This window comes from Phalacrocorax aristotelis, chromosome 2 (assembly GCF_949628215.1).
Source record: "Phalacrocorax aristotelis chromosome 2, bGulAri2.1, whole genome shotgun sequence".
Classification (NCBI taxonomy): Eukaryota; Metazoa; Chordata; class Aves; order Suliformes; family Phalacrocoracidae; genus Phalacrocorax; species Phalacrocorax aristotelis.
This window is the reverse complement of record NC_134277.1, coordinates 155,945,267-155,968,846: the sequence shown is the minus strand read 5'-3', so window position 1 is coordinate 155,968,846 and position 23,580 is coordinate 155,945,267. Positions and strand designations below refer to the sequence as shown.

At 42.5% G+C, this 23,580-nt stretch overlaps 2 protein-coding genes across 5 annotated transcripts in view; one reads left to right on the top strand and one right to left on the bottom strand.

Annotated features, from left to right (window-relative positions):
• Positions 1 to 1,249: 1,249 nt before the first annotated feature.
• On the bottom strand, positions 1,250 to 19,570 carry SQLE (squalene epoxidase). 3 transcript variants are annotated; one of them, XM_075085801.1, is made up of 12 exons: positions 19,342 to 19,570; positions 18,609 to 18,950; positions 16,274 to 16,526; positions 15,822 to 16,002; positions 13,086 to 13,182; positions 9,948 to 10,061; positions 8,160 to 8,331; positions 7,367 to 7,462; positions 6,638 to 6,780; positions 5,430 to 5,526; positions 4,800 to 4,887; positions 1,250 to 3,142 (listed from the first exon to the last, which is right to left on the bottom strand). In XM_075085801.1, the coding sequence occupies exons 2-12, from the start codon at positions 18,888 to 18,890 to the stop codon at positions 2,950 to 2,952; spliced, it is 1,716 nt and encodes a 571-aa protein (XP_074941902.1). In that variant the 5' UTR covers positions 18,891 to 18,950; positions 19,342 to 19,570; the 3' UTR covers positions 1,250 to 2,949. The 3 variants fall into 3 exon arrangements, with proteins under 3 accessions (XP_074941902.1, XP_074941900.1, XP_074941901.1); XM_075085799.1 differs by lacking the exon at positions 19,342 to 19,570 and adding an exon at positions 19,197 to 19,256; XM_075085800.1 differs by lacking the exon at positions 7,367 to 7,462 and having other exon boundaries at positions 19,342 to 19,428.
• Positions 19,571 to 19,992: 422 nt separating this feature from the next.
• Positions 19,993 to 23,580, top strand: part of LOC142053738 (uncharacterized) — a 42,087-nt gene continuing 38,499 nt past the window's right edge. The window contains exons 1-2 of one of the 2 annotated variants that reach the window (XR_012659306.1): positions 19,993 to 20,314; positions 22,278 to 22,859. Coding sequence is in view for 1 of the 2 variants with exons in the window: in XM_075085803.1 (XP_074941904.1) it covers positions 22,643 to 22,859 (217 nt within the window). In the remaining variant the exon portion in view is untranslated. Of the gene's footprint in view, positions 20,315 to 22,277; positions 22,860 to 23,580 lie in introns of those variants that run through there. The other variant, XM_075085803.1, reaches the window with a different exon arrangement.

Here is a 23,580-nt window from a genome sequence, read left to right as displayed (position 1 = left end):
CTGTAATTGTGCTTGAGATGTCTAACATCACGTCATACTACCACTGTTTCAGAAGCACGATCCAGTCATAAATTACAAAATCCGTCAGCTGATCCAGGACTAATCAAGTGCTTTCTCTTTGGTCCAGGTGATTAAACTGAAGGTGGGAGGAAAACCACCACCACCCCCCTGCCTTTCACTTGCTCGCGCTGGAGCTAGAGGCAGCATTAAGCATGTACACAGACCAAGCAACTATCGCTCCTCACGTGAAATCCCACGCTGCGTGCCTGCACTAGCAGGAATTTTAAAGCTGTAATAAAAATCCCTCTCATCACCCCGTATATTTTCCAGTAAACAGCTTGTTCAAAACAAACCCCCAAAAACCAGAAGACCCAGAACACTTAACCTACACGATACAAATTTCTCAAAGAAGCTCCAAGAGATGTGGCACTTGCATGCACGAACCAACCGCTCGCCTATGAACAGGCCCCCAGACCACTTACTAGCAGAGAAGGCAGCTGCAGTTTCCTCTTTCCTCCCCACCACCAGCAAGCTTTCATACCCCTGCACCATGTCACAAGCTACAGTCCCATCACTACATATAGCTGCTCTTCTTGTTCCTTCTGCTGTCATTTATCTGCTCCAGCCCTGGCATACGGGGCTAACCACATATGCACGATACAAGTCATACGTGCCCACGCCACTCACCCAAGCGCGCTGCTAAGGGTACAGGATGGTATTAAATTTTGCAGTGCACAAATCGTATGCAGTTGATGCAATCTGTGAGTTGCCTCACCATGCATTGTGTTCCCCTTGGATTCTGAATCATGCCTGTGACACATCTTTCCTGCCGCGTCAATTAGGGAATGGGGCGCAGATGATGAAAACCAGGACTCTGACAGACTGCCTGCTGCATCGTTTGGCTGGTGTTAGATGTCGTTAGACTCCATTTTACCCCTAGAATTGCCCACTCACTGCTAACTTGACTCCTTTTACTTTCATTTGGCTCAAAAAATCCTTCTTTCATGACTTCCCGTGTCCCCCAACACACACAAACACACACACACACACACGATTCTCCCCCCCATGGTCATTTCCAACAAGTGACCGTAACCCCGATCATCAAGACACTTAAGCAGCCACGGGGTTCAAGAAAAGAAAAGAAGAGCTTAAACGTAATACATAAGTTTAAGCACGCTGGCACTCCCTGCTAAATCAGGGCCTAACAAAAGTGGTTAACCAGAGATACACAATAAAAAAAAAATAAATCTACAGGTATTATAACTTTTTATTTATGTTAGCTGAGGATGCGTATTTGGCTCAGGACTGTTTGTCCTTGACTTTAAAGAGACTGACTGCAAATAATATAAAAAAATAGAAAAATGTAAAATTAATCAATATTTTCAAAATTCTCACAAATTTTGAAGACACTTGTATAAATTCTGCAAAGTTTGTATACCCTTAAAGGGGCATCATTTTGTTACCATACATAACGATATCTGAAAATATTAGTACTTTACCCTAAAGTTTAAACATAGGCATGCTCAAGATGCATGTGATTTCACGAGGGTATCAAAAACGATATGGTTAGAAAAATATACATACTTTTGCTTCTGGAAAAGAACATGTTGGTTGAAATATCCATCTAATAAAATACTAAAAAAGCCTCTCCACATATTTTTTTTTCCCCACAGTCCAACATAACAATTTATGTCTGTGTACAGCTTGGGCAACCTGTCATTTTTCAAAAGGTACAGTCAAAGTTTCACCAGTACAGAAAAATGGAACCTGTTACTGCTCCCTGACCTGTTGGCTGCACTGATGTGGGATTGCTTAGGCAAGCCAAAACAGGAGAGCCATACAGCTATACACAAAGCAACCATAAGCGAGGAAAGGGAAAATGAAAACACACAAGAGCAAAGGAAAGCACACTGATAAAGACAACATTGAGAGTAGTGACCAACAGTAAAAGACATGAACTCTTCCGTAGCATGCAGTAATTTCTACGGGGGGGGGGGAACCCCCGTACTCCAAGTATTAAAAGGACACTTTTGTGGTACTTGTCATGAATTTCCAGAGGTAATAGAAAAGATTACTTTACCGTCTACCAGAAATAGCATGGACGGAATCTGTTGCAGTGGATACGGTTTGTTGCTGTGCTTCAGTTTGCGGCAGCGTTAAACTTCAATTGCACACACCCCAAGTAAACCAAAACAACCCCCCCCCGTTTTTAAAATGCAAGTGAGACAGGAAGAAAGTTTCAAAACCATGTGCTTCCAGTACCTGAGAGCAGTGCAGCAGCCAGCGTAACCATGGCTTGATTAGTACTTGTTTAAATTAATTCCGGTGTAAAGAATTATTTCAGAAGAGCAACATGGCACTTGCAACAGTGACTGAAGTCAAAGGTATGGTGACACTTCAAGATCTAAAACCCTTTACAGTGTCCTTTTAAGTGTCAGCAGACTAGTGTCTTAGCTGCAACTGAAAAAGAAGAGGCAAATCCTAATGAAATTACCCAAATCAAGAATGTTCTTACAGTATTTCACAGTAATGAAGAAACAGTCTGTGGAACTGCTGAACAGAAAAAAGCATGAAGGATAATAGCAGCATATGGTTTACAGTTTTCACTTCTCAGTTTATTAATATTAGTGGTGCATTCGGCAATGGATAAAGCAAAGAATGGAATTCTGACAAAACTGGCAATTACCTACCACATGTCAACTCTTAATTATGGTCTTTGTAAACAGCTAACTCCTTTCTGAATTTTAATTGCAAAGAAAAGAATATTTACACATAATATATATGTATAGAACCACAAAACCAAAATCAAGTCAAATCCTTATCAAGGAAATCGCATTATTTTTTTTGAAGAGAAGAAAACATAATACAATATTAAATAGAACACATCCAAAGATTTTGAAGGCATCGTGACTTTCATGTTTTCTTCCTCCAGTCATTTCCCCCTGGATTTTAGTAGACTAAATACTTCATTTCAGAGTAAATAAGTGGAAATATTATAGAGCAACTCCGGTAAAGAATAGCTCCACTACTGAAAAATGCTCGAGGTGTGGTAATCCATGACTCTGACTTAAAGCAAAAATAAACGGCGTATAATGCCACGGCAAAGAAGTGGCCAATCAGTACCATTGGTTTAGGAGATAACCTGCATTAAAAATAATAGATAAAAACATGTAAATAAACAGAATCGGAAAGCACTGACAAATTTCATTTTACAAATAGACATCTCCACTCAAGATTACACAGAGCCTTCCAGCTTAGGCAGCTCTGCCGTCTCTAACTAAACCTATGAACTTGGTTGTGCTGCAGCTGCTACACACCCTGCATTCCTTTCTACGGCACAGCCACACACACTGCTGCTTTCTCTTCACTTCCAGTAGTCTGCGCCTGCCTTTATCAACCCCCAGGGGATTATTCTCAACCGGCTCTATCAGTTTTAGCTTTCATTCCAAAAAGGGAGAAATACAAATGCACACATTGTCACATGTCCAAGCAGTGATGTGTTGTGCACTCACTAGTTTCTGAGGTGTCGTTCAAAACACCTTGATAGTTACCGACTTCCTTATGCTCTTTATGGAAGACCTCCTCCTTTACTATTCTCAACTTGTCAAGCATGAAACATCTCCACGAGCTCCTCTGCTAGTCTGCTAGTCTGGACCCCTCCACCTCATTCAAACTCCATGGGAGTTAACCCACATTAACCTCTCTCCAGCTTTTAGTAGCATTTTTTTACAAAGGAAATAAAAAGGAGTCAGCATTTAAACACACAGCTTCTAATAAACCTCCAACCTTTGGTATAATTCTAAAAATATAGGCTCATGTGGACTGTTGCGGATGACACCAAGTTGGGCGGGAGTGTTCATCTGCTCAGGGGTAGGAAGGCTCTGCAGAGGGAACCAGACAGGCTGGATCGATGGGCCGAGGCCAGCTGTAGGAGGTTTAACAAGGCCAAGTATCAGGTCCTGCACTTTGGTCACAACAACCCATGCAACGCTACAGGCTTGGGGACGAGTGGCTGGAGAGCTGCCTGGCTGAAAAAGACCTGGAGGTGTTGGCCAACAGCCGGCTGAACATGAGCCGGCAGTGTGCCCAGGTGGCCAAGAAGGCCAACAGCATCCTGGCTTGTGTCAGGAATAGTGTGGCCAGCAGGAGCAGGGCAGTGATCGTGCCCCTGTACTTGGCACTGGTGAGGCTGGACCTCGAATTCTGCGTTCAGTTTTGGGCCCCTCACTACAAGAAGGGCATTGCCCTTCTCTGGACATGCTCTGGGAACTCAACAAAGCTGGTGAAGGGTCTAGAGGACAAGTCTTATGAGGAGCGGCTGAGGGACTGGGGTTGTTTAGCCTGGAGAAGAAGAGGCTGAGGGGAGACCTTTTAATTCTCTACAACTACCTGAAAGGAGGTTGTACTGAGGTGGAGGTTGGTCTCTTTTCCCAAGTAACAAGTGACAGGACAAGAGGAGATGGTGCTAGTGGAGGGTTAGATTGGATATTAGGAAATATTACTTCACCGAAAGGGTTGTCAAGCACTGAAAAAGGCTGCCCAGGGAAGTGATTGAGCCACCATCCCTGAAGGTATTTAAAATACGCGTAGCTGTGGCACTTAGGGAGATGGGTTAGTGGTGGTCTTGGCAGTGTTAGATTTACAGTTGGACCTGATTATCTTAAAGGTCCTTTCCAACCTAACCAGTTCTATGATTCTCCCTGTGCAGAGCTGACTGACAGGGGGCAAAGCAGATTCTTACAGATGCTCACAGTGCTCAACCTGGTTCACGTTAACTATTACCAGCACAACAAACTTACACAGATAGCAATCCTACAGGACCCGAGACACATTCTCCACCAAGTCTGAAGTAATGGAAACAGGCTTTCTTTAGCTGATGCAAGGAATCTACAAAATAAATTAAAATGACTCAAAAAACATATTCAACACATACTTTTTCAGCATACACAGCAGTGATATTAAATCCAGGACTTTGGTACTTTCGTAACTTAGAATAACCTAAGTTATTCTATTAAATTTAGCTGGATTTTGAGCTAGTTTTATTTAAGTAAAGGATAGTCTTATAGAATATCTACGTATTCTTGAATATTAACAAGAACACAAGAACAAGCATTTTCTGGTTTTTTTTCTTTGTGGGGTTTTCTTTGGTTCTTTTTTTTTTTTTTAATACTAAATCCAGACTTGTCTTCACTTTGCTAACACTCAGTTTACATAACACTGGACTAAACAACTAGGCAGAGAACACAAGCTAATTTACTAAAATCCTTTGATTGATTTTTTAAAAATATATATCTCAATATACATATATATACACATATATACACACATAAACACATGGACATATGCTCATATACATAGACATCCCCTCCCCAGACACATTTATTTACCAAGTTACAATTAGTCAGAAGTTATCTTTAAAATATATTTACCATCTGTGGCAGCAAAGAGTTCATAAAGTGCCTGGGCAAGAACATTCACTACAAAAGAATGAGATTTTTTTCTTGACCAGTAAAATGTTCTTTTTGCCTAAAAAACAAACAAACAAAATCTATTTCCATCAGTAAATACAGAAGAGCATTCAAAAGATTTCCCAAGAGATGTTAAGAATCATACTCAGGAAAATGTAGAGTGCACTTAGTGATACACCTGATTGGTTCCAAGCTAGGTCACTAAGGAACTCTGGAAATGGTCAAAACCACGTATCTGGGCTCCTCTTACACTAAATGTAGAAAGGGGAAAAACAAACGAACAAAAGATAGTTCCAGAGTGTGCTTCATCTCATCCCATAGTAGGAGGCTGGGGTAGGTCAGAAACTTGAAGGACAACACTCAGCTAGTTCTCTCTGTTGAATAAGTAGGAAATAACCAAAATCTGTGGTAACTAGCTGAGATGTAAGTATCTGCATTTGGTTAGGTAAATCCTGTTTTGTCCTGACATTCAGGGTCCCTCTAAGTGCTTTCTCATTTTCATATACCCTTTTTGGATCAGTTATTTGTAGTCTATAATTATTCTGGCTGTAATTTAGCCAAGACAATATACCTAACCCAATTAAAAACAGTAAACAAATAAATAAGAAGTCTTATTATCTACTTATCAGAATTTTGGATATAAATCTCAAAAAATAAACCCAGCATCAACACTGATGGTCCTGATTCCTGGGAAGGAAGGATGTCTTCTAATTTACTACTCTGAGATTAACACAGCAGTTAAGGGGCTTGAGATGCATCTTGAAAAAACTCTGTACACATGCTCGTTATTCTAAGTGCCACTCACACAAGTGTAATGGTCCAAACCCACCCCATTTAGGATCAATCTACATTAGAAATCACTGCTAATACAGGAATATCATGTTGTACTAGCAAAGCGTACTGACTAGACAAAGCACGCCAGTCTCCTCAAGCAAAACACAACAGGTCAGTAAGCACAGTTTTGAATCTGCCTTTTGCCACACCGCCACAGCACTCACAAACCACAGGTCCGCTTACTGGCGAGTGCCAAATGTATGATTTGTCTGTCCAAAGCTTTGAGAACGGCTGTGCTTCACTGATTTGCATGTCCCCAAGTTGCATAAAACATAGAAGTGTGTCATTATATTGCAGCAAAAGCTGCCTACAGTAAGTCCAAATTAAAGCTTCACCTGAAGAACGTCAGAATCTTCATAAAGGTCTGGAATATCCTGGAGCAGACTTCTCCATATTATAACATCGTTTAAAATAACACTCATTCCTCCGCCAGTTAGAGGGTGCCTTATATTATATGCATCTCCTAAAAGAAGAACACCTAGGTAGAAGAGAAAAATTAATGGGATACTGCATGACCATTCCATGATCTTAGAACTCAAACCCTCTATTTTTTTAAAAAAATCAAACTTACTAAGAATTCATTCCCACCAGAAAATAAGATTAATAACAATTAGAAATTAAAAAAGAAAATAAAAGGGGGTTTGAAAGGATGTTTTGAAATTATCAGTCTTCAGAAGGCTTTAAGATGATGAAGGTCAAAAGATTTTTTCCCTACAGGTATGCATATGTGTGCTTGTGAAAGAACACACACAAACAACCACACATTTTTCAAGGTAATTTCTTTCCTTTTTTAATTAAGTTTCCCTTTAAAAGACAACACTTGTATAAGCTTGAGCATCCGAGTGATATAAAATTAAAAATAAAGCAGGCACTGGTTCAAAGTCTGGTGTTAATACAAATGTTCCAGTTAAACTATGCCCAAGGTACACATTTTCAAAATATTGTTTTGCATAGAATAATTATGAGTTGTAATGAACAACAAACAGATGTCTATGACAACAAAGCCTTAAGACCCAGGAGAGTTTATAATACCTTTTTCCCTCCTTTTGTTTCATAATACACACCTTTTTTGTTAACAGCTGAAGGAGGCAAGAAGCTGGCTGGCATAGTCCTTAAACGATCATTCTGAACTGCTATTAAGAACGGTTCCTTTAAGTGATCTGCAACAACCAAACTTTTTAGTTACACTACTTAGAGTGTAAAATAGTTTGCACGCAACCCATTTTGACCACTTAGAGATATAATCCTTCTGAACTGCTAACCTCACAGATGTGAGCTGAACAAACTGCTTTGTGATGTGGAATAGAGAAGGATGAACGGTTACTGAAACAGTAACTGCACACGTGGAAAAAGCCCACGCAGTTCAATGGATTCAGAATCACAGAATGGTGGGGGTTGGAAGGGACCTCTGGAGATCATCTTGTCCAACCCCCCTGCTGGAGCAGGGACACCCAGAGCAGGGGGCACAGGAACGCGTCCAGGTGGGGTTTGAATGTCTCCAGGGAAGGGACGCCACAGCCTCCCTGGGCAGCCTGTGCCACTGCTCTGGCACCCGCACAGGGAAGAATTTTTTTCTCATATTGAGGTGGAACTTCCTGTGTTCCAACTTGTGCCCATTCTGTGCCCAATGCCCCTTGTCCTGTCGTTGGGCACCATCGAAAAGAGGCTGGCCCCATCCTCTTGATACCCACCCTTCAGATATTTATAGGTATTGATGAGATCCCCTCTCAGTCTCCTCTTCTCCAGGCTGAACAAACCCAGGTATCTCAGCCTTTCCTCAAAAAATTTCAACAAACTGTGCCTTTTTTGGGCACATTTAATTGTGACAATTACAGATGGAAATCGTTCTAGACTTACCAGGTAGTTGTGGATGAACGTTCTCAATCATGTATTCTTTTAAATTTTTTGGCATTTCCCCTCGAATATCAACAAGGACCCGAGTCTCGGTTGAAGAAATCCGATAGATTAGCACTGGGCTAGTTTTAGCTAAAACAAGTTCAGCATAATTTGCTTTAAACTGTGGTGCACCCTTAAAAAGAAAGGAAGGGAGAGAAAGATTGAGACTGGTTAATGGAAGGATATTAAACTTCAGATATACAAAATAATTTTCAGAAACACTTTGAAATAAAATCCCATGTGATATTAAGTTTGTGTTATTTCTGTTTTTAAATGAACAAGAGAATGGTTTTTAAAAGGAAAGTTCTGAACTTCAGTGTAGTTATGATTCTTCTGGCAATACATTTTAATATACAACTTAACATACATTCTAGTAAATATTTCATTTGAACACCCAACTAATATTTAATCCATGCCATTGAAAACCTGTAACGCAATCACTATAGTAGTTTTCCATAAGATAATTTTGTTTTCTTTTCATAAAGAAGGTGGTGGGAGGGAAAGAAATACACTAGTCTGTATAAGACTACATGGAGATACCAACTGAGGAAGAATCACAGGGTCCTGGCTAACCAGGTCTTGAACAAGTTTCTAAAAGCAGAGTAACAGAAGGCACTTGGGCAGTGGTAATTACAGGGGTAGAGACCCAAGAACTGCTAAAGTTCCTCCAGGTCAGTGTTCCCACTCCAGTGAAAGTTATGTAGCTTTAGTTCCCTCTCCCTTCATTATTTTTGCTGTTAATCCAATGGTAATTGCAGCAGTCGCAGACGGCAAGACCCAACCAGGATTCCTACCCGAGTTCTCCAACCATCTCCAACCTAGACTGCCACCTTCTCTCTTAAAAGTTTACAGGTCCTGAAGGTACGCATGTACCTGGTTACAAGGTACCTCACCTTCAGGCAGGAGCACAGGTTGGGCATTCTTCTGGAGTACAAACATAGGTGGTTTGACACACAGCTGCTACAATGATCTAAACCTCAAGATTTCTGCTCCCTGGACAAGTGCCATAAGTATTGTGAAAAAATGAGTGTCACCATCTTAGCTACTGATATCTTAACGTAAATCAGTCAAAGCACTGATATCCAGGGAGATAATTTTACAAATTGGGGTCCAACTTTTCAGTGGTGCTTACCTCTAATCCACAGATTAGGGCTATATAAGATATATAAGATATAGCACTAACAGCACACATGGCACCTCATATGAGAGGCTGAAACTTTTTTCTTTAAAAAAAAAAGTCTTTCCTATGAACCGGTCTAGTGAGTCCAGTGCTCAATTTAAACTAGCTATGTTGAAACCTGATCCATTTTTTTAAGACCCTCCCTTGTTCAACTATATGCTTAACGCTGTACACCACTCTTAAAACCAGAAATCTAACTTCTAAAAAAGAAAAAAACCAAACCAGCTCATGGTTACTTAAAAATGTTTTAAGAGTTGAAAATCTGATTTGTAACTCTATCACATATGTCAAGTCTGACACAGCAAGTCCAGCTATCCTAGAGCTGGGACAGAGTATGCATTAATAATTTAAGAGTTAAAAATATATATAGACCAAAATTTCCAAGCACTCCTCAGAGGGACAGATGATCACATCAGAAGCTGATAGAACAGCTGGATGAATATCTAACAGCATAGTTCTAATTGATTCTGTTGGAAAAGATAATAAACAACAACGGATTCAGTGAAATGCAGACTCACACTAGGAAGTGGTAGCATACTGGCTTATGCAGTGTTATAAATAAAACTTACCTTCAGAATGCAACCAACAAAATGGGATGAAACAGTAACTTTGTTGGAGACCAAGTTTTTTCTAAACTTGGAGAAAAGTCCATCAGCTACAATAGTCAGTGGTGCATGAAGTTGCTGCCGCATAAAGAAAAAATTAAAAAATATTACATTTTTCCATTTTGCTTCAGCACAGCAGGAAACAACCCCCAAGCTCTCATTTTCAATCACATATTACATGTTCTACAGAACAATAAACACGTAAGAGGATCACAGACCATATTTATAATATACGTTCTAAGAGATACAGTATGGTTTTCCTTCTTCATATTTGTATTTAACTCTATTTCCTCTAAAGTTGATATAACAATGTACTCCAGCTTTTTTAGATGTGCAATCAGATCATACAGTTATGGGGACTGTGTAGGAGCTTGGATTAAAAAACCAAACAAAAAAAAGGAAAAAAAGTAGAGTAATTGCTCCCTTCAGCTTCTAATGCTCTTCTGGAGAATAAAGAAAACAAAGAAGAAATTTTAAATTGAAGAACCATGCATAAGCAACTAAACAAAAATAAACCAAAGTGAAACAAACTGAAATGCACAAAGCACACCAAGATTTTCTTTAAAAGACCAAGCAGTGAACTCTGAGCAGTTCCTACTACACTTAGGAACCTTAACAACAAATAGTGTATATAGACAAAATACAAATTAAAATCTGAGTGAACTGACCAGGCTCAGCCTGAACATATGCGCAAATTCCTAATGTTTAACCCATACATTTTTCTCTAGCATAAGCAAATTATTCTGATCATTAAAATGTATTTTTAAGCATTTTACTGTTATGGTGATATAACATTATTATACTAGAAAGGACTTAGAGGCAGATGTTTCCTTCTATCTACAGCTTTCTCAGCGTCTATTGACATTGTTCTTTCAGTGATTTACCTGCAGATACTATAGATTTATACTGAGAATTAGTCCTTGGCCTTCAATAATCTCATACATTTGGCATGAGCTGAAAGAGAACTGTTTTCCTTCTAAGCTTTCAGGATGTAATAACAAGGCAAAAAAGAAGCATGCCATGTTTCATTAGTACTCCTCCAAAATATTTTACTATTGGATGGAAGCATGTGGTGAGCCAGTGTGTGAATGGGTTCCTCTACGAGCAGTTCCCTCCTGCGCAGGGAAGTCAGGCAAAATCAGATGAGAGTAGAGCTGAGTATAATAATATACATTTATTATAGAAGTGAGATCCTGAGCAGAGCTAAGGAAACCTCCTTCTCTGAATTCCCAACTCAGATGATTGCACCCACGCATATAGGTTCCCTAGTGTCTAATGGTCTGACATTCATGCTACAATTTTTCCACAGTCGACACACTAAGGCCTTTATTCAGTTGCCTGGTTTTAATAAATTTTATAAGTTGATTTTTAGCATACTGGCTAATTTCAACCTCATTTAAGACAATAAAAATCTCAAAGGCAATGTGGTAGACAACAGGGATGGAGGAAACAGGAAAACACAGACACACAACATAGATCAGCATCCTTTCTTTATGAAAGCAGGTTAAGGAATGTAAACAGATTTTGGTTTTTTTTTCCCCCTAAGCAGTTTTCCAGATCTAAAAAGTCACAAGTAGGCAAACACAGTTAAGAAGTGTTTAGTGGAAATTTCTTACACTAGATTTCTACAGTCAAAGGAGATCTAGGACAGCAAATTAAACAGCTTTTTCCAGCCACAGAACTTCAGCATTCAGAGCAAAACATGAATTTGCTTATTCCCGTTATACAGAGAGGAAACACAAAGCCTTAAGAAAAACATCCATGCTCTCAGGAAAGACACAGGCTAAAACACTGCTCACCCTACTGCTGGTCAAATAAGTCACACTTAAAATTACAACAACATCCACAAATGTGTAAAACTTAAAAACAGATCTCAATGCAAATATGCACCATCACTCTCCACCCCCCAAACAAAACAGAACAAAACAATCCCCTCCACTGCTGGATGATAAAGTGGGGTGGGGGGAGTGCGTGTTTGACACATACCACCCCACACCCCCAAAACGCCCTCCTCTCCCACCTCCCGATCTTTCCAGTACCCGTGTGTGATTTCATCGTTTATTCTACTAGAGTGGATTTCCTAAGATGGTTTTCTTCATTTTACATGATGTGTCAGACAGACCAAGGAACAGGACTTGGAACTCCCCCTTCCTCCAGCCACCTCAAGAGCAGCCAAGGATGTTGTTTCCACCCAGCTCTCTTACAGCTTCCCACGTAGAGCACTTTGCCATCAAGCAGGCTGAAACACCTTTTGCCTCAGGAGTGTCTAAAGCCAGCTCTCCTATATCTTGGGCAAGTACTTTTAAAACGCTTTTTTACCTATGGTTTTATATCACCATTCCAATTTCTAAATGGCCTAGAGATGAGAGATTTTTGTTAGCAATGCTGAGAGCAGGATCTTCCAACTACTTAGGAACTTTCTCAGTCTTGTATGGAAGGCAGCAGAGCTTCCCATCTTCCCCACCAGAGAACATCTGAACACACCAGCTACATACCTTTAGGCAGCAAAGGAATTTTAAAGCCAGCAAAGGGCAAGATTTTAAGTTTGGCTGTTCTAGAGAACAGGCAGTATATTCAGAACTTCGGCATATAGATTCTGCCTACATTGGTCTCTCTTAAACTTTTTAAGTTCATACAGGTTCAGAGCATTTAGCCAACAGTATGGAATTGCTTGAGGCAAATAACATTAATGAAATCAGTGGTGCAATTAAAATAGGCCAGAACTCTTATGGAAGTGTACGTGGAAGTGTAGACTATTATACACAGGCAAAACATAGATCTTAACATATTGGGCTTTTTCCACCAGTAACTCTCAAAAGATTTGAAACTTCAGACATATGAATATTGAAATAAACCATGAACTGAATTCTCCAGACGCACTGAAAGCAGAAGCTGCACAAGAAGTTATAACAAGAATTCCCATATGCTGGGACTGTATCCACTAGAAAGTCATCGCCCTTTACTAAAGCTTTGGCTTTCTTGATAACTGCATTATTTGTGTACCAGTGCCTAAAACAGATTTTTTTAAAAATTATATATCTATAAACCAATCCTTGATTTTCTCAATAGTTTAACAAAGACTGTAACAGGAAACTGTCTTACCTTAGTGTCTCCAGTTTCTTTGTCCTTGTACTGAACACCCACGACACAGTCATCTTCCTCAAGCAGTTGTAACACAGTCCCCTCAATGAATTTTGCACTGAAACAAAATAGAAGTGTTAGAACAGAATGGAAGAGGATTAATGGTGCCAACACTTCAAGGCACTAGACAGAGAAGGAAAACCAGATTTTCACTTATCTTGTCTCTGCCAACACAGACACTTTGTTTACATTTTACAAAGACCTGTTCTCGACCACCTTCAGAAGCCACACTGAGCGTCAGAAAGTGCTCGGCATTAATTTCAGTCCAACACTACCATTTGGTTTGATACCTGAGAACACTCTAAAGCTGTAGTGCTTATCTTAAACATCCTACCACTTAGCAGAATCCCCAGTTGCACTCCAGGTGCTCCACGGCCATGTAAGAGATGCAGAGAAGTTTGACGCTTAATAATGGTTAGAAGTCAGGCAGCTGAGTCATCCCTGCTAAATGGTGGAAAACACTGACAGTGCGGGTGAGACCTAATTCCAAGCAGAATTCAGCAGCAAGATCTGAAGTAGCACTTCAACACTTAACACCTACACTGGATAAAAGCAAGGTACCTAATTCTCAGAGTAGTCCAAAATAACCTGACCAACCTGTTTAGGCCATCTAGCTTTTCACCTCTGGAATTCGGGATATACTTTTTTTATTTTAAATTGGCTATTTATGCTTTTAAAGTTCTGCTAATGCTTATGTTTGGAGCTTGAACTGAGCATCCTCAACCCCTACCTCCCAACCAGGGTTATCTGGATTTCAAGGTATATCTCTGTACATTTAAATCCCTTGTTGGGTCTGAGCTGCTAGACCTGGTCGCAGCAGCTCAGACTTAGCAGCTCGAAATGGACACTCCCTCTCACTCACAAATATTTTCATATCCAGAGAGAATTCCACAACTTGGCGAAATGAGCTAAACATCCACATGAGAATACAACAGCTTGATATTTTAGGCTCTCAGGGGGAACATGAACAATTGAATTCATGTCTTTTCTACATGTCAGCCAACACAGAAATGTCAGAGCAGATCATAACTGGCTTAATTTACCAGGCGACAAGCAGGTTGGCTGTAACAAACTATGAATGGTTATACGTAAGCACTCCCTGAACAGCAAGGGAGTGCAGCAACATGTCAGGTTAACAGCAGGTGAGTCAAGAGTTCTGTGGACCCTATCAGCTTTAAATTTCTTAGATAACTGAAATGGCAACTACATAAGTGCTCACTTTTCCCGGTTCTCACCCAGTATAAAAATAGTTAACTAATGATGCCCTACCTCTTTCCTCTGCAAAATTAATTTACTCATTTGAAATAAATTCATATTGCCTAGTACTTGTAAAGAGGCTATATTAAGCAGTAATAATTAGCCCCTATATTTTCACAAGTTAGGAGATGAAAAACAAAAACTCATGGCACTATTAAGAGTTCTCGATCTCTCCCACACCTTAGTTCAACACGCGGATTTCTATGACACAATTAAAATGGAAAGCAAACATACAAAAAATGAACGTTACAGAGAGTGTGGAAAAGGGGGAAAGATCTGAATTCAAGTCACAAACATTAGCTTTTTTAAGTTTCTGTTTCAAAGACTGTGTACAGCTACTGGAGTTTTCCCCTAAGTTGAACAAACAGGTGCCCAAATTTCCCTGAACTTGAAACCTCAACAACAAAGCTTTAATTTTTATAGCGTGCAAACACAGTTGTCATTAATTTCAACTGCATTACAGAGCTGCTATCTTTTAGTGATACTTTTAATAATTCATATGATATAACAGGTATGATAGGAGAATGCAATTTGCCAGTTCAGAATAAAGACATGTAAGGTAAAAAGATGATAAAGCCCTGTTTCCCTTGTAAGCAATGGGGGGGGGGGGGGGGGGGGGATAAAAATCAAAAAACACCCCACAGAAAAGAGCACCTAGAATCTATTCTGTTTCAATAAAAGGTTCCAACTCATCTCTTGTATAGAAGAAAACAATCAGTTAAAGAGGAAATACCAAACGCTAATTTTTATTTCATTAGGAAGAGAAAGTGTCTTCGAGATTCTCTAGAAAAGAGGTTAATAACTGGAAGGAGCTACTTCCATTTAGGGCTTCTTTTCTAGTTACTTTTGCTTGATTACTTGTTATCAGAAAAAGCAGAACAACATGCAAATGTAAAAGAAGGTTGATTTCTGGCAACACTGATAACATCTGTGGAAGAAATAAATGTCCCTGCTCATTGCAGAAGGGTTGAACTAGATGACCTTTAAAAGGTCCCTTCCAACCCAAACCATTCTACGATTCTAAGAAATTATACCAGATTTGCCACTTGTTTCTTGACCAAAGGAGTTCTACATGTTGTCCCCTGAGAAGAGGTCACTGCTTCTGGTACAGTGCCAAACCCAAGAATCCATACAAGAGAATCAACTCTTTATCCTTGAACTGTTCTCTCACATGGACGGGCCAGTACCTTGCCTAATATTTAAAGCCTATATAGTTTAAAGATTACGTTGTCCCAAAGCCTAACATATAATGCATACGCAACTCATTAACATGTCTACAGAAACCAAAGCGAGTAACTATAGCTGTTACTTTCTCTCCGTCTTGTTCATTGCAGCCATCTGTGTTGGGACAGAGTGAAATGGTTAAGGAATCTCAAGAATGCTGGGAACACTGCTTCTCAATCTCTGGATCCCACCTGTGACATTCACAAGGTAACTCACTTGGGCTCTGCCATAGCTGCCCTTCGGAGACCCATGATGAACTGGCCATGATGAAAAGATCTTCCACTGACCACACAGCCATCCTCATATTTTGGATAAGGAATTTCAACCTCCGACTTGGTCTCTATGTCATGAATTATGTAACCATTCACTATTTGTGAATCAATACCTTCTACTGTATCTGCAAAATATAAGCCAACAGATGAGTTAAAAAAAGGTTTCAAGAAAATTATTTTTTTATGTAAAGTCCAATTTTCTTAATCAAAATACACATGTTGAAGGACAAATATTTTCAAAGTGCCAGACTGGAAATATGCAAGCAATTTTAATTCAAATATTAAGCATAGATAATGTATGTCTTCATTTCCCTGTATGCATGCTTTTTTTAAACAAACAATTGAGTGTAGTAACTTTTGTATTATAGATATATTTACATTTTGAAATGTACTCACCTTCAAGACCCAAGTCTCTAAGTGCTTTAAAACCTCCGGGCTGTAACAATTCTCCAACTATCCTGTCAGGTTGTTTTAGATCCCTCTCTATCACAGTCACCTTTCTTCCATCCCTTGAGAGCACCGTGGCCAAGGAAGAACCAAGGACGCCTGATCCCACAATGATAATTTCTGGATCGCATTGGGGCGATAGTGTTGTATTTGTAGCAGTCTCTGTCAGATATACATCTGAGAAGTTTACTTCTCTTTCACCCTTTAGAAAAGAAAGGCAAAGTTACAAGTGTCAATGTACCTATACCATAACTTTATCAGAGGGCTGACTTGGACTAGTTCTACTTTGACCCAGAGGATGGACAGCACATCGGTTGTTGGAGAGCACCTTCAAGTTTTATCAAAAATGAGATCAGTTGTACTCTACAATGCAACAAAAACACAACAAGCAGAGAAAAGAAAAAACAACACACACACCCCCCCCAAACAAAATCAAGATACTTGCTTAAAACTGCCTCGCTAATCAAAGACAAACCACCAATATAGTCTCAGAGATGCTGAAAGTCAAGTTCCTATCAGAGGCAGTAAGCCATGGCTGTCCCTTATTTTTGGTCTATAAAGTAACACACCAATGCCTTCATATCAGTGAGCTACTACTACAGGCAGGCCTTAGCGCTTTGCAATGAAAAAAGTTATCACATTAACTGGAAAATGTATTTCTTTTTAATTTTACTGTAAGTGAGCCTACCTACCAAAATAACCAGCATGGAACAGTGTAAGCAGAAGCAGCTACCTGGGAAACATTATAAAGAAGTGGTCCTGAAATGAAAACTCATCAGAGTCAGGAGTATAAGCAAAATTATCAATCACCTACTTTTAAAACTGTTAAGAATTTACATACATCAGATTACATATCAATTAACATATATACTAGTACCTGAAGACCAGCTATGCTATAGTACCTTCCCAACAGCATCTAAGCACATACACTTCAAAGTGAAAAAACAGTTGCACGGGCAATTCCAGTGCAAACCTACAAGTCACTTCTCCAGCTGGTAGAATAGAGTCCAGTTCGCTCTTTCACAAATGCCACAGTACTACAGTGCTGACAGTGGTAAAAACACGATTGCATCAGTGAAACAAATGCCCAGAACAACACTGACACCAGGATTTCTAGTGGCACAGCGTTGTGTTTGTATCTACAACACAGCAAGGGTGTGCCAAACTATCTGAATTCAGATAATACAAGAAATTGGGGTAAAGGCAGTCTTTACCAGAAAAACAAAATAAAAATGCAAAACGCTTGACCTGCGGCCAGAAAGTTTCAAGTTCTTTTGTGCAAGGGGTCAGTGCCCAGCTGAAAATGCCCAGAAGCACACAGGAAAGTAGCTGAATGGTGCCGACCCAGAGGTGTACTGAGTTGGTAGTCTTAGATGGCAGGTCTCCATCTAAGCTGCAGCCACGACTACAGCTCTCTCCACCATCTCACAGCAAGTCTCACACTGGGCTCAGTGGAACAGACTATGTGAGCTCAGGTCCTGTAGCTATTGTACAAGCAATAATTTAACAATAATTTTCAAATTACTGTATCTGCAGTTGTCTAGACAAGTGTTTCATACAGAAATACTCGGAATAGCCGAGGTTGGAAGGGACCTCTGAAGGTCATTTGGTCTAAAGCCCCCCTGCTCAAGCAGGGTCAGTTAGAGCAGATCGCCCAGGACCACATCCTGTTGGGTTTTGAGTACCTCACAGGACGGAGACTCCAGCCACCTCTCTGGGCTGGACCTGTTCCAGTGCTCAGTCACCCTCACAGTAAAAAACTGTTTTCTGATGTTCAGAGGCAACCTCCTGTGTTTCAGTTTGTGCTCATTGCCCCTTGTCCTGTCCTGAGCATCGCTGAAGAGAGCCTGGCTCCATTCTCTTTGCACCCTCCCTTCAGGTATTCATATACTTTGATGAGATCCCCCAGAGCCTCCCCTTCTCCAGGCTGAACAGTCCCAGCTCTCCCAACCTCTCCTCACAAGAGAGATGCTCCAGTCCTCGATCTCTGCAACAGACTTGGCAACTGAAGATATTTTTCTGCTAGTATAATATCGCTTTACCAAAAATCTTTCTTCAAACACTTATATTTGATTTGACGTTATAAGACCCCTGTTCTATCACTTAAATAAATTTAACTATTTCTTTTGTCATCCAAAATACAAAAACATGACAGATCAGCCAGCCAGCACCTGAAGACAAACCCTCCCTCCCCAGCGCTTTCTCAGCTCCTTGCCCTCACCAGGGGGCATGTCCTCACCAGAAGGTCATGGCACCCCACGCGCCACACCTGAACTGAACCTACCTTTCTGGATTTGGGTTGTTCGACTTGTTGAGATCCTGGGGTGGGTTTTGCCCAGAAGAAGCCAACGAGCGGTAAAGCTGCGAGAACATCAGACACCACCCCCAGGTGGGTCTTACGCTGCTGCTGCTTGGGTCCCCTGAAGCGGTACCTGTACGACAGCAGCAAGCCGAGGGAGAAAAACACTAACACGGAGAGTAGCACCTCCTTATTAGCGTAAGTCATGAGGTCTCCACACTTTTTATACACGTAGATGAAGGAGGCGATCCCCAGAAAGGTCCACATCGTGAGGGGGGTGCTCGCTGCTCCCGGCTGCTTCCTGCAAAGAGCTCCCGTCGACGGATGCTGCCCAAAACGGGGGTTTTGAGCAAGGTATGAAAAACCGTATGTACAGAAAGGCAACGACTGCCTTTGCGATGGAAGGGAGGGAGATACCGATTGAAAACCAAGGAGCTCCGCAAAGCCCTGGAGAGGAACAAGCCCCACCTCGCCGGACTGCCACAGGAGCCCACAGGTTCCAAAAACACCCCCCCCAAAAAAAAAAAAAAAAGTCTAAGAAAATCTTAAAATCCGCCGAGCGCCGCACAGCACCTTGAGGAAAGGCAGGACACCGGCGATGCCCGTGGAGCGGCCGCTCGTCCCCGCCGCCGCTGCCCGTGGGCTTCCCGCCCTCCTTCCCGCCCTGCCGCCCACCCTCCGTGCCGCCGCCGCCGCCGCCGCCCGGGGTCACACCCACCACTCCCAGCCTCGCCGCGGCTCCCGGGACGGAAGGGCAGCCGTGGGCAGCGGCGGTGCGGCCGGAGCCTCCGCGCCCGGTGCGTGAGGGGAGGGCGCCGGGGGGGGGCGGGGGAGGCGCCGGGGGGGCGCGGCTGATGCGGCACCTGCTCGCGTCTCGGCCCCCCGCGGCCGCCGCACCCGGGGAGGATGCGGGGCTGCCGCTGCCGCCTCCTCTCCCCCCTGGCCCGGCGGCCCCTCACAGCAAGCACCCCGCCTACGGGGGACGGACAGATGGACGGACGGACGGACAGAAAGATGGATGGACGGGGGGGTGAGGATGACGGGGTGGGGGAAGAGGACCGGCGGCCAGGGGAGGGGCTATGCTAATGAGCGACCGTGTCCGCCTCTTTCTAAGGAACCGCGCGCCCCGTGCCTCAGCGGCCTGTGGCCAATCGGCGCTACTATGCCGAGATGGCGCTATCGCCAGGCGCCCAATCCGAGCGGGAGGAAGGCGGGGCTCCCGCCCGCCGGGCTCCTAGGGCGATGTGACGACGGGGAGGGCGGGGTAGGTTGTCGTGGTGACGGGATGGGCTGGGGGTGTCCTCGCGAACCCGCCTGCTCCTTCCCCCGCAGCCTCCGGGGGGGGGGGGGGGGGGGGGAGCGCATGCGCGCTGCGGGGGCGCGGGGCTCAAGAGGGGCTGGCGGGAGGCGCCGTTGTCTCGCCCGCTCGGTTCGGAGCCTGGTGGGGGGCGGGAGGCTGCGGCCAAACGGCGTAAAGAACCAGGGGGCGGCAGCGTTTGTCCCTGCGCTGGTCAGTCTTGAGGGACGGCGGCCTTCCTGCAGCCTGCGGAGATTTAGAAACATTTTCCAAGGGAAAGGCGTAAGGGTGCGGCTGCAGGACAGCCAGAGGGGCAGAGGCGGGCTGGCAGCCGCCCAGCCGCAAACTGGGCCTGGAAGTGTAAAACCATGGGAGGAACGGGAGGGGGCGAAAGGTAAGAAAGACCCCTGTGCCCCAGCCCCGTGGGTGGGAAGGGGAATTCGGAGATTTGCTCCAGGGATGGTTTGTATGGCTGGACAGAGCGAACAAAACAAATAATCCATATTTAGCGTTGAGTTCCGCAGACGCACATACCTGCCTTTTCTCTGAGAGGGGACCTTTCTTGGGCTGTGTACTTGTTCCAGCACAACAATATTGAACATGTCTCTACAGTGTAATGCTACTTCAAAGTGACGATGCTGTGTAACATGTCAGGACCCCACTTCAGGCAGAACTGGTGAAAGAATGAGCAAAACCGATCACACGCAAATGGAGCGGCATATTCGGGCTTGAGAAGGAAGATGGGAACCTTGCAGTTGCAAAATGGAGGGGATTATGAGGAGGGGAAGAACTAGTTGTTTCTCACACAGTGAAAAGTAGACTGAATACAACTGGGTAGGCTTAAATGAATACAGGCAAAAACAGGAGCCAGTAAGAGATGGGGAGTTGGTTCGTTCACCAGATGAGTCAGTTTAGGCTAAAAGATCCTGTGAGCTAAAGGGGTCAAGCACAGGTTTTTCTACATGGTAAAGACACTGGTCTCATCCAGCGATCATGGTTATTCCCTCAATGATCAAATTAACTCTGGTGCAACAGAGGCATCCATAATCATCTACCCGTAAAAACATGTTTACAGCAGGAGCTGCTTTTCCCTAGCTTGAACTAGGGTTATTACAGCAGTCAGCAAGTTTTATATTTAAACCACTCGAGACTGAACCTCTTAAATAAGTCTGTACTTGATTTCCTATGCTCAGTTTTCTGATGTTCCCTATGCCTGCTAGAAGTGCCGCCTTTTATGGACTGAGCTCCACAGAGTCACTCAGTATGTTGTAAGACCAAAGTAAAGCATGTGGAACCCTCCTAGGCATTTCATGGTAGAGATGAAACATGGTAGAGAGGAACTATAGCCTTTCGGTTACTGGAACCAACGCAACCCTTCTAAAGACTAAGAAATGGCAATTGGCGTACACGAACCGACAACTACTGAAAATCATGCCAGAGTAATGCAAGTGCGGGACTGTGCCAAGGAATAGTGCAAGCATAAGTGGCTAACAGAAGGAAGAATGGTGTTTAAGAAAACTGAAGCAGAATTATATGAATGAAGGTAATGGTATGATGATTTTAAGGTTAGAATAAAATTTCATCTTCTGCTTTACTGCAAACTACCAAAAACCCCTCTTCATGTGCCGTGGAGCCTGCTTTATACAGCTGTAATGTTACTTATGTCAACTTGGTCCCAACATGTCACTGTAACCCACTACAGGACATTAGCTTTCTGTCTCATTCAAGTCATTGCGTGGCTGCTGTGTCTGAGCCAGAGGAGAGGGCAGTAATACACAGCTGGTACGGCAGGAACGAGTATGAGTGTCTCTTCAGCTGTGGGCTGTAAATGGATCTTATTAGGTGACCAAAAAAACTGCACACTTGTTCTTCCACCTGAAGAAAATTACCTTCTGTTGATGAAATACTGATGCAAAACATCTTTCAGGATTGTGTAATTCCTAAGTAATTTTTCTTGACACTTGTATTTGGGGTGGTTAGCACTGGGAATGAAAACATTTACAGAATTCTGACTCTGAATGCAGCACTCACAGAGGCATCTGGTAAAGGCTCAGATGTCAATAGGGCATTTCTGTATTTCCAGCCAGGACATTGGAAGCGGGTGGCTCCCCACTACCTCTTCATCTACTCCACTGCCCTGGCTGTGGTGAAGAGCTTGACATACTTATATTTCTTGGTTCTCTGTAAGAGCTATCTTTTCTTGCATGTATTATTGTAAACAAGAAAGTGTTTCTGTAGATAGTTAGGAAGACCTACTGATTTTTTGCTATGGCCTTATTTTCCAACTTTACAAAACAGCCTGTTTTTTCTGTTTTGTATTTATGTGCATTCTTAGACTTCGTTAATTTTCTTTCTAGGACAAGAAACTTGCTTCACTTGTGAAGCACTGTCAAGATGACTACTATGAAACATCTTCTAATTGTTTAAATCTCACAGTGGCAAATATGAACAGGCCGAAACAAGAATTTCTAAAATTGTGTAACAACTTCACAAGGAAATAAATGCACCGGAGAAGAGGTTGGAGTTGAGCACATTTTTCTCTTAGGCTTTCCTCAGAAGCAGCTTCACTCAGTGAAATGCTGTTTTCAGGCTCAGGCAATCAGCTGTTGGCAGGGCAGCAATGTGAAATTGGAATAACCAGAAATGGTTGGCTCAACTCCAGGGTATAAAAAATAAATCACTTGATGAAGAGTTTGCTGGTTTTGCAGAAGCAGATATATGTATGCCATCTGAAGATGCAGACCCACAAAACCCAGGACAGGCACCTAGTTTGCAGCCACATCTACCAATATCTGAGATATCTGACCTATTCCTTATGTGCTCCAAAACTGACCAGCACGATCAGAGACTGACCCTCGCTGCCCGTGGGCATGCTGCATGTGATGTAGAGCCTGGTCTCACTGTGCATCCAGCTGATGGCCATCTGTCCACATTGGCAGGTAGGTGGAGAAAGTCTGGTATGTAGACTAAAAGATTAAAGAAAAATATCATTGTTTCACTAATCAGCATGAGGACAAGCAGAGCCTGGTAAGTGTCTGGAAGAGGAAGGTGGTAGGCTTCCTGAAAAATGAGAAGGGTGATCATATGAAACTGCAATTATTTGAAATTAGAGATGCTTTGAGTTTTGAAGCAGGAGGCCACTTGCATAAAAAACCATGATCACTGTTGCATCTATATCAGTGGGTGTGTGAAAGGTTGCAAAATGTTACACTTCATGTGGAGATTTTATTATATTGAGAATTTGGGTGGTTTAATTTCTTTTTCTAACAAAGTAGTGCAGTGCATTTGGATGTTTTCAAGAACTGATCACAACGGAGAACTCTGCAAATGTTTTTAGTATGTTTTTAATCAAGGTCCTGTCTTTGGCTGGGATAGACTTAATTTTCTTTCTAATAGCTGGTACAGTGCCGTGTTTTGGATTGAGGATGAGAATGTTGATAACGCACTGATGTTTTGGTTGTGGCAAAGTAGTGCTTACAGTAGTCACGGAGGTTTCCAGCTCCCCATGGTCTGCCAGGTGCGCAGGAAGCCAGGAGGGGAGGAGGCACAGCCAGGACAGCTGATCCAAACTGGCCAAAGGGATATTCCGTATCATATGACGTCACGCTCAGCATATAAACTGGCTGGGTGGGGGCAGCAATTGTGGCTCAGGGATATTTG